General features: G+C 37.9%; 1 protein-coding gene across 4 annotated transcripts in view; it reads right to left on the bottom strand.

Annotated features, from left to right (window-relative positions):
* Positions 1 to 301: 301 nt before the first annotated feature.
* Positions 302 to 18,239, bottom strand: part of LOC107689638 (retinoic acid receptor alpha-B-like) — a 92,764-nt gene continuing 74,826 nt past the window's right edge. For 3 of the 4 annotated variants that reach the window (XM_016487722.1, XM_016487724.1, XM_016487725.1), the window contains 6 exons: positions 8,254 to 8,395; positions 3,358 to 3,518; positions 3,080 to 3,256; positions 2,760 to 2,964; positions 2,063 to 2,221; positions 302 to 1,983 (listed from right to left, as the gene is read on the bottom strand). In XM_016487722.1, the coding sequence (XP_016343208.1) occupies positions 1,673 to 1,983; positions 2,063 to 2,221; positions 2,760 to 2,964; positions 3,080 to 3,256; positions 3,358 to 3,518; positions 8,254 to 8,395 (1,155 nt within the window). In that variant the 3' untranslated portion in view covers positions 302 to 1,672. The remainder of the gene's footprint in view (positions 1,984 to 2,062; positions 2,222 to 2,759; positions 2,965 to 3,079; positions 3,257 to 3,357; positions 3,519 to 8,253; positions 8,396 to 18,239) is intronic. The other variant, XR_001634356.1, reaches the window with a different exon arrangement.

The raw sequence follows: 18,239 nt of genomic DNA, 5'->3' as shown, positions 1-18,239 counted from the left end.
TGTTTTTATTTAAAGGGACAGTTCACACAAAATTGAAAAATCTGCCATTTACTCACTCTCATGTTATTGCAAACCTGCATGACTTACTTTCTTCTGCAGAACACACACAACCAAAAAAAAAAGCTCATACTGATTTGGAATTAAATGAGGATGAGTAAATGATGACAAATGTCTCTGGTAATTCAGATAAGACTAAAGAATGCAACATTCTTAGAAATGTCAATACAAGGTCTTATTTTAATAAAGCATTTCTAGACAACCATAATTGTGAATTCAGTACTTGTTTGATGTTTTTAGACCTAAAAAAAAAAAAAAAAAACTAAGCTAGCGGTCTCATGAATCCAGATGTCTGGCAGGGATCAGTGTGTGTTACAGAGGCAAAGTTGTTTGTGAGCTTTACTTAAAGTGATTGTCACACAGAGGCAGTGTTGTTGTTGACAATTGTTCAATGATTGTTGCAGGAGAGCAGAGGCAGTGATGTTGTAAGGTACAGAGGAGAAGGACGCGGCAGTGGAAACATCTCAGCACACGTGACAGCTAAAGCATGACGGATGATTAGAAACAAATCTACCACTAACAGGGCTTCAAGACTGAGGTGCAGGCAAAAAAGGCATGAGGTTCTGTGTGAAATACTCAATGACAACATTCTCAATACTTCTGAAATGACATGAATTTCTTGTGGGCATTTAGCTAAAAATACATCTTGTATTCTTTGTGAGTCATTATGTTTGGAAATATAATTTTTTATTTAATAATCTGCTAATACTGTGTAGAGGGGGGGATGGGTCTCTGTGTCTTTTGACAGTTAACAATTACAAAATTAAAAGTAAATTAAGAAACAATATTAAAAAGCTACACAAAGGCATTTACCGCTCCTTAAAATCTGAGATCTCATACACATCATAAATGCTGCTTGTTTACATGAGATCCTTCATTTCTTTGCCAAAACTGCCAAGTTGATCATTGTGAATACGTCTCCAAATCATTTCCTCACTGGACAAAACTGCGTGTTAACCCCATCGTACGTCACATCTTGAAGTACACGCATCGTTTTCAGTGCTAGTGTGACGTGCCCATGTGCATGACGTGAACAGGACTGTCTTGGAGTGAACATAAACACGGTTAAGGTTGACCCACTGTTAACTCTTGAGAGAAAAGTTAAGTATTGTTCTGCATTCCACCTAAGACACAAGATTCAAATCTCATATTTCTGTCAATATAGATTTCATATATTCATATATCTTTTTTGTAAGAAAACAAAGAAACAGGACCAAAACAGCTGGAAAGTTCTAAATGTCCCTGACTTGTGGACATTTGACGTCCTAACATCCTTTAGCTTGCTTTAAGGGACTGAAATTTATAAAATAACATCACAGGCCCAAGAGTATGCATCCCTCAGATGAGGAAGAGATCTTCCCTGGGCCTTCACAGTTTGTGTGATGGGAGCAGAGCTGGGAAGACACAGTAAGGAGCCGCTTCTGCACACACAGGGCATCTGTTCTGCCGTCTTCACAAACTACCGCCACGTGAAAAGCTGCAGGGCTCTGGTAGTCACTGAATCACTGGTGGTTTTAATGACAGCGTGAGTTTTGAGCAGACTCGGCCTGTGTGTAACTCAATTGGTCTTCAGCTAATGAAAGCCGGCCAGATTTACTGTTCGATTCGGGTCCGGTCAGCCCAGATCAAAGTCTACCGGAATTCTGGTTTCTGGCGCTGGTCGGCTGTGGCTTATTTCTGGTTTCGAACCAGTTTCGTTCTGTACGGAGCCCTGTCTGGAGGTGAGACTCGGGGAGTGAGCTGAGGGGCTGCTGTGTGCGGAGTTGGGAGACAAACCGGGGCTGCAGCTTCCTGGTGGCGCTCCTTTTCCTCCTCCTCTCGCCCCACCGCCACCCTCCAGACCCTCCGAATTCTCCAGCATCTCCTGAATGAGTGGAGGCATGGAGCCGGGAATCTCCATTTTCAGAGTAATAACTCGCTCGGCTCCTGATTGAGAAAGAAATGTTCGAATGGATTCTGGTTGATTCAAACTTGATGATGTTCACAGAGTGACTGTGAATCTCACCTTTAGCGCTGATGCTCCTCAGGTCTGTGATCTTCATTAGCATCTTGGGGAACATATGTGGTTTATGAGGCCTCCTCTTTCTCACGTAGATCTTTAGGGCCTCCAGCAGCGGCTCCTGAAGCACATCCACCTTATCCGACTGCTCCAGATCCTGCCGATCTGAGCACAAGTGCACAGTGTTTTATAACATCAGCTAACAAAGCATCAGCTCCCACAAGCATAAAAAAGAACAATTTCATGAGTTCTAGAGAGTTTAAATTTGATTCAAACATTGTCTAAATGGAAGAAAACGGTATTATTATTAGATGATAATTCTAGCTGATAACTTATGAATTAGTATTCAAAATTAGTATTAAAAAATTCAAAATGAAAACCAAAAACAAAAAAAGTCTGTAAACAAATAGTCTGACATTAAATTTAAAAACAAACAAAAAAGGCCAATATTGGCAGACAACAGTTATGGGGCCAATATATTCAGCATCCATACTGTAAAACTTAAAAAAGGAAATTACAGACAATATTGGATGAACATAGTTTGGTATACAAGTAATGTATTAGTACAAGTGAAGGGCAGTACAAATGAAAGTCAGTTTTATGTGATTACTGACTGAATGAAAAATTCATGAAGACAACATTCACAAACCAAAACATGGCCAAAAGTGTATCCGATTCAATTAGAGTCAAAAAGCTGCAGTACCTCCACACAGCAGACAGATGGCGCTAAGAAGCCCCGTCTCTGCATCATCCATCTCCAGAGGCAGGAGCTGGTTGGCGAAAGCGAAAACCAGATCTGTCAGTGGACCAAAGCCGGCATTGTGCATCTGCGTGCGGTTCAGTGTCAGACCATCTGAAAACGTCATGGTGTCCTGATCCGGTGTGTAACGTGTACATATTCGCAGAATCTGTGGAAGAAAATGAAAGACAGATACGCTCTCAGCCTACACACTGCTACAAAAGTGATGCATCTATTCATGCACTATTTAGACAAAAGAACACATATGAGTGTCGTGCTCTCACCAGGATGTCGAGACAGGCGGCCTTTAACAGGGTGATCTGATCTGCGATAGTGAGCGTGGTGAAGCCCGGCAGCTGCTTGGCGAACTCCACCGTTTTAATAATGCATTTGGTGGAGAGTTCACTGAACTTGTCCCACAGGTTAACATCCAGAGAAACCCTGTGGTCTGCACTGTTGTTCTGTTTGAGGCCAGGACAGAGACAATGTTTGCATAGTTTGTGATTTATTTCCCCACAATTCCACAAGGATGTCACCGTTAAGAGCTTTGCCGCTGACTTACCGTGGTGTATTTGCCCAGCTGGCACAGGGAGGGGAAGGTTTCGTGATGGGCCTTCCTAACCCGCTCGATCATCTGCTCCGTATCAGGACTTAAGACGTAACTCTCCGAACACTCCTGCTTCTTCTCTTCCTTCTTCCTCTTGTTCCGGTCGTTCCGAACAGCTACAAGGACAGGAAGAAGAAAAAAAAAGAAAAAAAAAAAGTCCAACCATCTGATATACACACTCCACTGATGAGTTTTACCAGAAATATAAATAAGAAATAAATATCTAAATAATAAAAATATAAAACTAATAATATACACATGCCACAAGATGGCAGTAAACGTCCAGTGTATTTTTTTTTTTTGCTGCCTGATGAAAACAGCAGATCATACAGTTAAAACCTCTTTCAGATTCAGGTTCTTCTTGCGATTCAATCATTTTGGCAGCTAATACTTAAAAAAAACAAAAAAACACAATGAATGAAAGAGGAGGAGGCAGATTAAGTGGGAGACCCAGAGAACATACATATACATATATATATATATATATATATATATATATAGAGAGAGAGAGGGAACAAGGATATAGAAATACATTTCTTGCTGTATTTCCAGAGAGAAAAGAGCTGAATAAAAACCAAGTGCTTTGATGTGACAGTTCAAAAAGAGCTTTAGATAAGAGAGTCTCAATTGCTAAATAAGCACAAAAGGAGGGAAAATTCCAAGGAAGTGATTCTCTGAGGTCTTCACTTCTCTGTCTGTGACAATGGAAACATGTATACAGTGATATACCTGCCTTAAAAATACAGAGTAAAGTATACAATAATAGAAAAGTCATAGAAAAAACACATTGAATATTTAGAGGCATTATACATGCATCCAATATACAACTGTTTAGCAACAACACACTGGTAACTCACAGACGAGCTCATTATACAAACACACCAACGCAAGAAAAGTGTTTACAACAAGATTTCGAAAACGCCTTTTTCCTTTTGGCTTTGACGTCAATGTAAACATAAATGTGAACAATACACCAGAACACCATTAACAGTGTTTACATGCAGAGCGAAATCAGGATAACAGGACAAATTAGGTTTTGCATAAAACCAATAATGACCTTCCCCTGAAAAAGACAGTTTTAGGCATTGAGTACTATTCAAAAGTCAGCAAGAGTTTAAAGAAATGAACACTTATTCAGCAAGAACACAATACATTGATAAAACTGTAATGCCATTTATAATTTTTTTTTCAAAAGGTTTAAATTCAAATAAATGCTTTTGAACTTTCTAGTCAAAGAATCCTGAGAAAAACATTTATCACGCTTCCAAAAAATGTTAAGCAGCGCAACTGTTTTCAATATTAATAAGAAGAAATGTTTTTTAAGCAGAAAATCAGCATAATAGAATGATTTCTGAAGGATCATGTGACACTGAAGACTGGAGTAATGATGCTGAAAATTCAGCTTTACCATCACAGGAATAAATTACATTGTACAATATATTAAAGCGTATTTTAAAATGTAAAACTATTCCGCAGATTTATTGCTTTTACTGTATTTTTGATTAAATGCAGCCTTGGAGAGCATAAGAGAAACTTTTAAAACTTGTACGACCATGTTTTAAAATATCTTACTGACCTCAAACTTTTGAACAGCAGTTTTTGTGGTCTTACATGTTGTCAAGTTTTCAAAGATGAAGCGTCAGTTCAGCGCCACTTGCAACCAAAATCAGGACAATAATGCCACTGATAGGCCACAAATATAGTCCTGTGTCAATCTCATGCCATCAGCTGAATCCACATTGCTGCATAGAGCCAGTTGGGTTGCTGAAACAATCAATCTTTTGATAGTATCACAGTATTTACTCTTCAGGGAAATCTGTGAGGTATAAGTGGTTTACTTAAAGCTGTTTCTGCACATTAAACTGGGATGAGAAAATATAAATGACATTGAAGAATTGCAATCTTCACTGGTAAAAATAATCAATGTAAGATTGTGCATGTAAACGCTCTCATTGTGTTTCATCACACACACACGCACACACACGCGCACACACACACACACACACACACACACACACACACACACACACACACACACACACACGCTGATGGTGTGCAGTGTGCAGAGATGAGAAATGAATGTTGGTGGTTGTTAATAACTGTGACAAACGACCTCTGCTTTCACTAAAATCCAACCTAATCTAATCACGTCACATGACAAATATCAGCCCGCTTTAAAGAGCTTTAAACGGGCTCTCCCTCTGCGCCTGCATTCATCCCTCCTCCCTTTCTTCCCTCTCTCAGTCTCTGTTTTCCTGGAACCTCACAATCTCTCTTTTCTACTTCTCACAGCCTCAATCACTCCTTTATCTCATGTTTTCTTGCTGTTTTCGGGTAGGACTCCTTCCTTTGTCTAGAGATAACTCAATGGCTCTTCTTCTCCCTCCTCCACACGCACACTGAGGGAGCGAGCGAGAGGGGTGGTAAAGGATGATTCTCCCTCACTTCTCCCCACAGCCACATTTTCATTTCTCCAGAGGGAGCTGGGTGCCAGCGTGGGCTCCGAAACCACAATCTAATGGAGCCATTAAAGAACTATTAACACCGGGAGGTAATCTTTCACAACACGACATGTGCGAAAAGACGAAACCTGCTTGCAAACAACTTTATGATGACGAGAGTGCCATCATATCTGGGCGGAGAGAATGAAATATGTAAAATAACGAGATTTCATCTTGCTCTGGTAGAAAAAGCTAACTTCAGTTCAGTACAGCACAGAAAGAAAAGTGTACATACTTTCATGCTATTAACAGAACAAAAGTACATGGAAACCCATATTTATTCTTAAAAGCAAAAGCAACTAAATTAGGTCCTACTGCAACAGATACATCAGATAAAGCAATAATAAAGTGCTACTGTACGACTTGGAGAAAGCTATTAATAAAAAAAAAAGCTATTAATAAAAAATGTAGCTGATATTCATTATGATATTAATTTATTGTCTTAGCACAAATACACACAGACATTTCACAAACAATGTTCCCTCATACGCAGCTGCACACTTCTTATGTCGCGATCGCGCATAAGAATAATATGCCGCGCACAAGACAGACGCAAAAATGAGTTGGGAAAGCCATTTGATTGAATTCTAGTAAATGCGAAATAACTGCAGTGCTCGGGTAAACCACTATAGAGTTGGTGTCACTATAGAGTAATAAACGGTGAATGTGGTTTACAGGTTTCATAGAAAGAGAATGGTGATGTGTGCCAAATCAATCGCTGTAGAAATCGAATACTTCAAAGGTTGCGGACGAAATAGCTCAACACGAGAGGCAACGCAAAGTCATGTGAAATAAAATGTCATCATGCTCTAGTAAAGTAGTAACAAAACGGTAACAAAACTCACAAGACATTTACAGTTACACACTGGTGAAGTGTACAAACTCTACTACATGGGAATGTTTTAGATAACTAAAATGATTCACGTTCATGTTTTTTGAAAATATGTATTGAAAACAGTTTTTTATATTATTTTATTATAATAAAGAATTGAACCGTTCTGAGAATTTGTAAAATTATTTTTTATGGAATTTCTTGGTAAGTAACAGCACTGTAAAAATGGTAACCTAAAATGTGCATCATTTAGTTGCATCAAGGGTCAAATCAAATATAAATAGCACATTAAAGTTAAAAGTTACACACTTTTTTTTGTGCGTGCTGTACAGGTCTGGTATAAAGAATGTTTGGTCCCACTTCATATTAAGTGGCCCTAATACCTGTGTACTTACATAGTAACTAGATGTGTACATTAAGGGTGGAACGGTTCGCGGAAAAAAAATCGAACCATACGGTTCACCACACACGGTTCGGCACGTGCTAGGACCGCGGTTCAACTTAAATCTGACAACGCATCTGTAATATGGTTTCTTATAAATAACACATAAAAAAAAACAGGGTTCGGCTAATGTATGTTTCTGTTAATGGATGCGCATTCTGGCTTCCCAATACATTACAATAACAGCGATGAAAAAGAAAAAAAAAACGTGGACAAACGCGCGCAGTGAGAAGATTTGTGCGTGCGCTCATCCTCCCACTTTACATATCCCTAAACCTACCCATCTCCACCCTCTGGATCAAATGGTTCAAATTACTCTTATACATATTGTTGTTACAAAATGTAGTTATATAATTCCTGTTATACGAGTACTTAGAGAAGTGAAAAAAAAGTGTTGTTACCAATGTCCTGTTACACATTTGTACTTGCACAAACCATTCGGAGGGTTGTTACATGTGTGTAGTTACAGAAATATTACAGCTGTAGATACTATGTACCAATGTGTACTTACACTGTGGTTACACACTATGTATACATCTAGTTACTATGTAAGTACACAGGTATTAGGGCCACAATATAAAGTGGGAACGAATGTTTTTGCTCAGGTGGCCGAAATGTCCACCCAATAGAGAAAAGATTTGCTCAGCAAGAAAAATATTACAGGGAACATTGCTCACAAGACAGCAAACCTCCTCTTTTATATGCTTGTACACAAGCCTGTCACACAAACATGCTTTAACATCACTATGAAATGACAAAGACAATCACCAATGTGCTTTAAATAATGCTGGAAAATGTAATTTCACTGGTCATCCGTGCAGAGCACATCAGCACTCTGTCCAGTAGGTGGTGACAGCAGGATCAGAGAGACAAATGACTGACAAGAGGCCTTCCTAGCATAGTGTACTAAACATATGCTGTAGTATGCAGTTCTGGTTAAAAAAAAAAAAGATTGTACAAAATGGTATAGTAGCCATTTCAGTCTCTTATGCTCACCAAAGCTGCATTTATTTGATCATAAATACAGTGAAAGCAGTAATACTATTACAATATTACAGTGTTATTATGTAACTTACATTCTTTAGACATGCCTACTTCCAGGCACTTCTGCAGTCGGCAGTACTGGCAGCGGTTTCGGGTGACCTTGTTGATGATACAGCTCTTCTCTCTGTGACAGGTGTACAGCATGTTCTTCTGAATGCTCCTCCGGAAAAAGCCCTGAGGAGAAAAGCAAGCACAGAGGTTTACTATAGCTGGAGGTTTACAAATGACACACGCAAGCAAATTAACACCAGCCCCCAGAAGCCGGCAAAGACTGAGGTGGAACGGTTATATAAAGTCACTAATGATTCACCAGTTAATCATATATTCACATTATGCGCATCGTCACTACACACAAACACGCAAATAAACAACCATGGCATAGATGCAGCTCTCTCACACATACTCACACATCATTTCTTGGCATAATGGCCGACTGAGCTCGGTTTAGATTCAGCTGTATTATGGCTGCTGGGTATTATCTACCAGTTCTAGTGCCCAGAGGCTCCTATTTGCTAATAGCCAGTGGGGCTTAACCCACATAGGCTCGAGCGGAGGGTTACAAATGAGAGATTCACATTATTCTCCTGATCTTAATTACTGCTTGGTCAGACTCCCGAGGGCAGAGAGTCCGTCCGAGGTCACAAACGTACACGGCAAAAGCAGAAAAGATGCAGCAGAAGCCACATACGATCAGAGAGCAGATGTCAAACAGTGATTGCATAGGCTTGTGGAAGGGATTTCAGCTGCTGTGCTGCAACCACGGCTCTCTGGCTGAGGATTAAACTGTGAAAGCTTCACTCGTGACTGCCGCTGGGCACGTGGGTATCAGCGGCGCTCTGTGCAGGATTCACTGATTAGGTCAAGCAGGAACACATTACGTGGGTTCAATGCTTCAGTGTGAATACATTTAAGAAAAAAGATCTGGAGATACTCCTAAATATTGCAGATTTATACCTGACAAACAGGGTGAAAACATCTTATAAAACGGATTCTTCTGGACCTGATGTTGGATTGGATAGGCCACATTCACGTTATTAACAGGGATACATAATACTACAATGAGCTGATAATTATTAAACTATTAAAATATATGTGTGACAAATTTAAACTAATTTTTATTTAGTGTTTTTAACTGTAACCATACCATTGCACGGAAGTTCTAAGAGGCCAAGGATTATAATTTTTCTTGTTTTCTCATTATCACAACTTCATTTTCTTGTGATCTCGACATAAAATTTGTTCTCCAAGTTACAAAACTGCGTCATCAGGTGGCAGTATAGAGCTGTGTTCATATTGGCCCTGATTGACAGAGCGAAGACCTTACTTCTTTGTGATTGCTACTGTGAAGTATTGTTCGTTACCAACAATTAATTAACTTATAATTTGTAAATGCTTGAATCAATATGATTATTTTGCTTGAAAGTTCATCTGTCATTAGGTTACTACATGCATGACAATGGTAGACTCCCAGTTCATTATGTTTAAGATTAAAAAAATAAAAAATAAAATAAAAAAAACACTTTTATGATGTCGAGAGCTCATGAGAAATTTAAGTCGTGATAAGAAAATGTTTGGGCTTTCATACTATTATCCAAAGTAAAAAAAAAAATAAAATAAATAAATTTTAAATACTTAAAAAAAACCAAATGAAAAAACCATGCACTGTTATATCTTTTTATTGAATGAAGTTAACTTCATATCCAGTGAACAGTAAACAAATTAGCAAACCAAGTTAGCTAGCTTGTTCATTCGAGTTTAACTTCTGTTATTTTGCAATCTAATCAAATGTCTGTGGTATATGTGACAATCCATTCATTTTATTTTTTTTTGTCAAATCTATGTGATAGACTGGGCTTTATTTTACCATTTGTTGTGGGGTTTATTGAAATGTGCGCTAAAGTTATGTTAACAGTTATAATTATACCGTAATCATTTTATTATTCTGTCAGAGAGAACCTTTAAGATCATCTGTGTTGGTCTAATAAGATTATTTTGGTGTTACGGTGTGTAGGCTGATACCCACACAGTAAAATCAGCAGTGTAATATTTGCAGTTAAAAGTTATTAATTCCCAAAGAGTTGAATTAACAATCTACAGTGTTAAACAGTACTCATGTTCAGTGTTGTTATATGGTGTAATTTCACTTTTACACTAAAAGTGCGGAATGAAAAACCCGCCGAATTGTCTGGACTCCGCCCTTCAATGACTGCTGCCTCGCGAAGCGACGACGCCATTTTTTCTTCAAGCGACCGAGACGGTAAGTTGGATTGCTTTTCTCTTTATAAAAGTACACGGGAAAAACATTTTTGTTGATAATTTTACTCAAAATATGATTGGTGGTGAACACATTTAGAAATTACTAACTGCTCGTGTTTTTGTCAGGTTTAGTGTTAAGTTCGTGCTCGTGAGGTGGAGAGACGTACATTGTCTGGACTCCGCCCTTCAATGACTGCTGCCTCGCAATGCGACAACGCCATTTTTTCTTCAAGCAACAGAGACGGTAAGTTGGATTGTTTTTCTCTTTATAAAAGTACACGGGAAAAACATTTTTGCTCTAACAATTTCATTTTTGTGACGCATAACACCGAGGTGAAGTGTCTGTCTCGCCCGCTGCAAACGAGCAGTCTCTCTGCAGACAGAGCTGGCATAACGCGGAACATTTACCAGTCATTTGATTGACGTTATCTAATGCAAAACTCTGAAATTAGAGCGTGTTTAAAAACTAACATTCGCTATAAGCTTAAGTGTGAACTGCGTAATCTGTATGTTGCTTGTTCTCAGCGCTGAATATCATGTCTGTCATGTCGTCATATCTGTTGACAAGTTTTTCTTATGACAATTACGTTAATACAAGCATCGTGAAAGTGAGTTAAAGGTACGTTAAACTGTAAATCCGTCAGTCTTTCAATTTCCTTCAGTGCCCACTGGCAGAGCATGCAGGTACTTTAGCTTGAAACCAGTCTTTATCAATTCATATGGCATGCTATTTTGGGTTAAATAATGTCCTAAATATTTCTAGATATACAAAGTTTTAATGGAGAAATATGTCTGAATCTATCTGTATTTTCTTTTCACATTATAAAAAATAAATTAATAGTAAGATAAATTCTTAACACGTGTTTATTCTAATGTAGTACACTGTTCATTTTAAGATGCCTTATTACTCATGTTACTCATTAAAATTATACAAATGTATTTAATAATCAGATTAAATAAATACTTAAATTGTTTCAGGCCTCCATGTGAATATTGCACAATGTTTCATTAAAATAAGTTTACGATTTGACACCCGTATTATAGACAGTTCTCAGCATACTCAAAATTAGGGGTAATCACAATTACTTTACCATATTTACAGTCCTAATGTAAATTACTGAAATAAGTGTTTTTTTTTGTTTGTTTTTCAATAGAATTGGCCCAGACTTCTGCAGTGTCAAGAGAAGGAAGCTCCTCTCATAAGATTGCAAACTGGGAGTCTGATGACACTGAGTGTGAGTGATGGAAGCCCTTCAAGAAAGGAGCAGAATGCTGAAGATGAAGCCAGAATTGTGAGTCTGTGTCATTTATGTGTTATTCTATGTGCAGTACAAATTTAAAACACAAATGAATATGAAAATTTTTTAAGTTGAACTGGGCAGGCACACAATATCAGCTTTTTTTATTTTTTTTTCACATTTAAACATTGATCAGGGAACATAAACAGAAAAACAGAAAATTTGGACTAAACCACAATACGTATGGATTAGTTCTCTTTATGGATTAGATCTCTTTATGAAGTTTATGAAGTATCAAAGTGGTAGTTGCGTGGCCCGTCATTCAAGGGACAGAAATCTTGTATTCTAATATCTTCAATTGTGTTTCAAAGATAACAAAAGTCTTGGCTGAGTAAACTGATGACATTTTCATTTTTGAACTAAGCCTGTAATAAAAGAATGTGGCCATATGCGTCACCCAAGATGTGTGCTAATGCCAGGTGTGAACAGAGCCACTGTCTGACTACACAATCAACTTAGCAGAATTATTCCTGAGGTGGCTTACCCTCCTTGTGAAGATTGTCAATGATTGTCTTCTGGACAACTGTCAGATCAGCAGTCTTCCCCATGATTGTGTAGCCTAGTGAACCAAACTGAGATATTCTACATATTCTACATATATACATATTCTAATTTGTTGAGATAGTGAATTGGTGGGTTTTTGTTAAATGTGAGCCAAAATCATCACAATTAAAAGAACCAAAGACTTAAACTACTTCAGTCTGTGTGCACTGAATTTATTTAATACACGAGTTTCACAATTTGAGTTGAATTACTGAAATAAATGAACTTTTCCACGACATTCTAATTTATTGAGATGCACCTGTATATGAAAGACTAACATAAAATCAGTTGGAGAGTTGACCGTGAGTGTTATTTTCGTCTTTGATCTGCAGGCACCAACAAGAAGAACAGCTTGATTGCATAGAAGAGACCACACAGCCATACCTGCTCGCTGATGGGACAACGAGGAACATCATTCATGGATGCTACACAACTGTCAAATCTACCTGTCATATTTGTTCATGTCTAGGTGATTTTGTGTTTTATTAACTATTTTATGTTTCTGTGCAACACCTAATGAATGTGACTGATTAATTAACCTCTACACATCTGATATATGTTTTAAAGTTGCCACTTTGCCCATTTGTTAAATAAACGTTGAAATTTATACATCTGTCTGAAGACTCTTGATTTTATGTCTAATCTTGTACATTAACACCATACAATAGCATTTTTTTGTTTGCACTGAAAAGAATACTTTATTAATAACACTTAAAGGATTAAAACAACACCAGGGGTGTTAAATACCCCATAGTGTAAAATTTAAACAACAATAGCAAGTGTAACACTTTACACTCGGAGTGTACTTTTTCTACACTGTAAGGTGCTATATTAAAACTAAAAATTCAACACTACGAACGGTGTACTTTTAACACTAGACAGATTGGCACCATATATGATCTTTAGTAGTGTTAAAATCGACACTTGAAGTGTTAAATTGACACTGCGTTTTTTACTGTGCATATTTCATACCGTTTCATCCAGCAAAGCTTCATCACAGAACTTGTCTTCAACTTACAAAACCAAGAGAAAGCCAAATCTACCTGTCATATTTGTTCATGTCTGGGTAAATTTGATGATTTTGTGTTTTATTAACTATTTTATGTTTCTGTGCAACACTTAATGAATGTGACTGACTAATTAACCTCTACACATCTGATATATGTTTTAAAGTTGCCACTTTGCCCATTTGTTAAATAAACGTTGAAATTTATACATCTGTCTGAAGACTCTTGATTTTATGTCTAATCTTGTACATTAACACCATACAATAGCATTTTTGTGTTTGCACTGAAAAGAGTACTTTATTAATAACACTTAAAGGATTAAAACAACACCAGGGGTGTTGAATACCCCATAGTGTAAAATTTAAACAACAATAGCAAGTGTAACACTTTACACTCGGAGTGTACTTTTTCTACACTGTAAGGTGCTATATTAAAACTAAAAATTCAACACTACGAACGGTGTACTTTTAACACTAGACAGATTGGCACCATATATGATCTTTAGTAGTGTTAAAATCGACACTTGAAGTGTTAAATTGACACTGCGTTTTTTACTGTGCATATTTCATACCGTTTCATCCAGCAAAGCTTCATCACAGAACTTGTCTTCAACTTACAAAACCAAGAGAAAGCTACAAGGACATTGGAGTTTGTTCAAAGGTAAATATTGTTAGATTTGTTTTGCCCCTCTTCCCAGCTTTTTTTGTTGTTGTTCTCTCTTTTTTACCTCCCACCCCACCTCTCTCTTTCTTTATTTCTCTCAAACACAGTAGGTCCCCCAATTAATCTTTACTTGCCACACCTAACATCCCATATTTCTCTATTATTACATTTTAGGCACTTCATTGGTGTGAACCATGAGAGGGAAACAAAGGCCAGCCAAGTGACGGTGCTGTCGAAGAAAACAGGGCAAGATTTTACAAAAACCTTATGAACTTTGAGTGGGACAGTATTTAGTAAGCTGAAGTAACATGCTCTGCAACTAGATGCAGCCAAGTGACGGTGCTGTCGAAGAAAACAGGGCAAGATTTTACAAAAACCTTATGAACTTTGAGTGGGACAGTATTTAGTAAGATGAAGTCACAGGTTCTGCAACTAGATGTTTATGTCAAGTCATAGCATTGTGTTCTGTTCAGTCCAGTCTCACTGGTGAAGTGGAAACAGTGTTATTAATAATGCTTTAATAAAAGCCTAATGTTTTAAAGCCATCTCTTGTCTGAGCAATCTGTGTTCAAGTAATATTAAGTTGTATTAATTTTAGAATGTAAATTTTAAATCATTAGCTTCTAGCAGTGTTACAATGTTTAGATCACATTCTACAGTACTTTAATACATTTTACAGTAATAAAGAGCTTATGAAATTACAGTTGGAATTAGGGGTGGGCGATATAGCCTCAAAATTATATCACGATATTTCAAGAATATCTGAGATAATGATATTTATGACAATATAGAAAAAAAACATGGAACAACGTTTTATTGGTGATTGCAGCTGGCAGGCAGCAGCATTTATTAGTGCAAACAAAATGAAGGGCATTTTCCAGCCTTTTCCAATAAGCTACTGTCATCGATGACAGACTACCTAATTTGAAGTGTAAATCTATTGTCATAAGGTGGCAGAAGTAGCTGTGTGTTCGACTTGAAGCAGACGATCCGTGTATGACGTCAAAATACTGCGAGTGACTTACCCCTTACTCCTTGAGTGACTTACCGGCTCTCCGCGCCGCTTCGCTAAAGATATGCGCCTCGCCTATTTTTGACGGTAAGAGTGTGCGCTCGAATATGCTCTAGAACCGCTCTCGCGATACTTTGATGTCATACACCGATCAGTCTGCGCAGCGCTGCTGTTGTTGTGCGCACTAGAGAACGTATATCCGCCATATGTCATTGTGACGCTATATCATTGATATCACGATATGACACTTTTTTTATTTATCATGTAAAAATTTACACCGGTATTATCGTGGACGGTATGATATGGCACACCCCTAGTTGGAATACTAAAATAACAGTGTAATGACAGTATTATACTGTAAAGCGTATATTTTCTACGACATGGTACTGTCATATTTTTTACAGTAATAAACTGTTGTTGCAGATTACAGTAGGTACACTAGAATAACAGCTTTATGCTGGCAAATGTAGCTGCCAGTAGTTTACTGTAATTTAACAGTGAATTTTTTTTTACAGTGTAGGCATTGCAACTTAGAATATAAAAAAGAAATCATTTTGAGAATGGCTAAAGACTGCTAATCATTTTTTATTAAATTACTTTTATTGAATTAGTTTTTTTTTAAGATCAAATTTAAATAAGTGTTCAATGTTGGGTAATAGACGGAAATCTATATGTAAAAATAGGGGAAAACAGTATGCAGACTTAAATATCCATAACACTCACTGATAAGCAATACATTATGCTATGCTTAGAGAATCAGTGTTGACATGATTATCTATCTACACATGAACTGCATCTAAATATGCATCCTAGTCATGCTACAGTTTTCAAAGCAAGCCTACAGTAAAAGCAACATTCTCCCTCTCTGGTTTAGAAACAATAATCCCCCAGGCTTTTAGTGGAAAAGCCTTCAATTTATCAGTCAGGACACCGAGGGAAGCTTTTAGTATGTGTGTGCTTTTGACAGGTCTGTCCAGTGGCTGCCATCTAAAAACACTCATGTCATTTCACCGAAAGCACATGTCCAAGGACATGTCCCGCTTGCTGAAAGGACATGTCCCTCTCACACTCGGTCTCGGCTATGAAAACGTAATAAAGGTAAAGGTGAGCATGGCAGATGTGTGACAGAACGTGTGCTTGCCTCGCTGAGCCGAAATGGTTTTCTAATGCGCTACCCAGAGGCCTGATCTCCCTACAGAGGAGCTCTCATTCATCGGACATGTTTTATTCATGCCAGCTCTGATCTTTTGGAGGTAATTGTTGGAGGTCATTGTGGTAGATGCAGATGAAATGCTTCTTCCTGGACCAGTATCAGCAGGTCAGTGACTGTGCAGACGCACTACATGAAGTTGCACGCTGCTGTGGGCAGCAATTTCGCTGTACACGAAAATGAGTTTGCGCAGTTTCAAAACTCGACCACTTGTATAATAAAAGCAATTTATTTAAAATGACTTTGTACAGGCTTTATAAAAATGTAGCACAATTCAGCTGAAAATAAAGCATTGGGTCTATACACTTTCTCACAAAATGTGCTTACATCAGTAGCCAAATATCCCATGAATCCTGACCGAAGGTACCCTTTGTACAGCCGACTGCTGTCTCACCTGGAGAGCTGATTGACTGATAACAAACCCATGACAAAAGTCACACCAGTCCACAATCAAAAGGCCCCTTTTCCTCATCCTGCTTCACTCGCTTCGCTCGGTGCCGCTGTTGGTTGGGCCTGAAAGCCACAGGAATGAAGCTCAATATCATCACAAGGTGTGAAGAATGCTCTGGCAACAGAGGGGCAGCTGGGTAATTCCACTAGATTACGGGCTGCAGCAGTGGCCCATTCAGCTTTGCCATAGCAGGCATAAATTAAATTTTAAAATATATTTAAATGGAAAACAGTTATTTAAAATTGTAAAAACATTTCACAACATTAGCGTTTCTACTGTATCTTTGATCAAATAAATGCAGCCTTTGTGAGCATAAGAGACGTCTTTCAAAAGCATTAAAGGGGTGATATGATGCGATTTTAATTTTTCCTTTCTCGTTGGAGTGTTACAAGCTCTTCAGAAAGGCGGGGCATAGAGGAGAAACAATAATGTACAGTATGTGGAAAATGTGTTTTTTTTTTACCTTAAACCGCATTAACACATTACATTACACTAAATACACAAAATAATGTTCTTTTTAGCAACATCATATGACCCCTTTAAAGTTTAAATACTTAAAAGTATTTCAATTCAGTAAATACTGCATCTAATGTTTTAATGTAATTAAAGAAAACACTCAATCAAGAACAAATAAATTGAGCAGTGAGTGGCTCTCTCTTTTTATGGGCAATGATGACAGTAATAGACAGTGGCAGATCTAGGCTGCATTTACAGATCTAGGCTGCGTTTTTTGTCCCATCCGTTTACAATCGTGCCACATACCTGACTGCATTTACGTTAATACCTAGCAAACGGTAACTGTTCATGCACGCAGTCGCATCATCACGAGCCACACGTGTGCTTCACAAATATGCATGTGAACATCCGAAGGCCATGACTCAAACAGATGGTACTCGGGAAGCAAAATCGATTGGTACTTGGAATAAGAAAGCCTTGTTACGTTATTGGACTTAATTAACAAACAAACAAACAAAGAAAAGTGTTTTATCTAGATTTAAATCAAGAATAAAAAGTGTTGTCTAAGAGACTAGAGCAGGCCTAGGCAGCAGGCAGCTTACTAGGGTTTGGAGCACAGCTTATGTAACATGCACTCAAAGGTTGACCATTCTCACACATAGCCACAGAAAACAAGACAATGATTGACCATGCCAATATTTTCTAATATTTTCAATTCTTTTACAAACAACAAAAGTGACAGTGTTGCATCTAATACTAAGGATGCACCGAAAGTTCGGCAACCGAAATTATTCGGCCGAAAATAGCAAAAAAAGCTCTTTCGGTGTTCGAAATTATTCGGCCGAATAAGCGAAAAGACCGAATAAATTGTACCGAACAATGATATGACGCGATCAAATAGCAACCAGCGCAGTGAGAGGCGCACACTCTTTATTATGCAGCATACACGTCAGCAGTATGGAAGTATTTAAACTGTCGGAGAAAGACGCAAAAATCATTACAAGCACCGACAGCGAGAGACTGTTTAGGACTGCATCGCATATCTTCAATGAGAAGAGGAAGGGGTGATTGTTGCTGGTTACTGTATGATGATTGAAATCGCAAAATGGCCTTAAACAATTA

The sequence above is a fragment of the Sinocyclocheilus anshuiensis genome, unplaced genomic scaffold (assembly GCF_001515605.1).
Source record: "Sinocyclocheilus anshuiensis isolate Anshui unplaced genomic scaffold, SAMN03320099.WGS_v1.1 scaffold813, whole genome shotgun sequence".
NCBI lineage: Eukaryota > Metazoa > Chordata > Actinopteri > Cypriniformes > Cyprinidae > Sinocyclocheilus > Sinocyclocheilus anshuiensis.
This window is presented reverse-complemented; position numbering and strand designations above follow the sequence as displayed.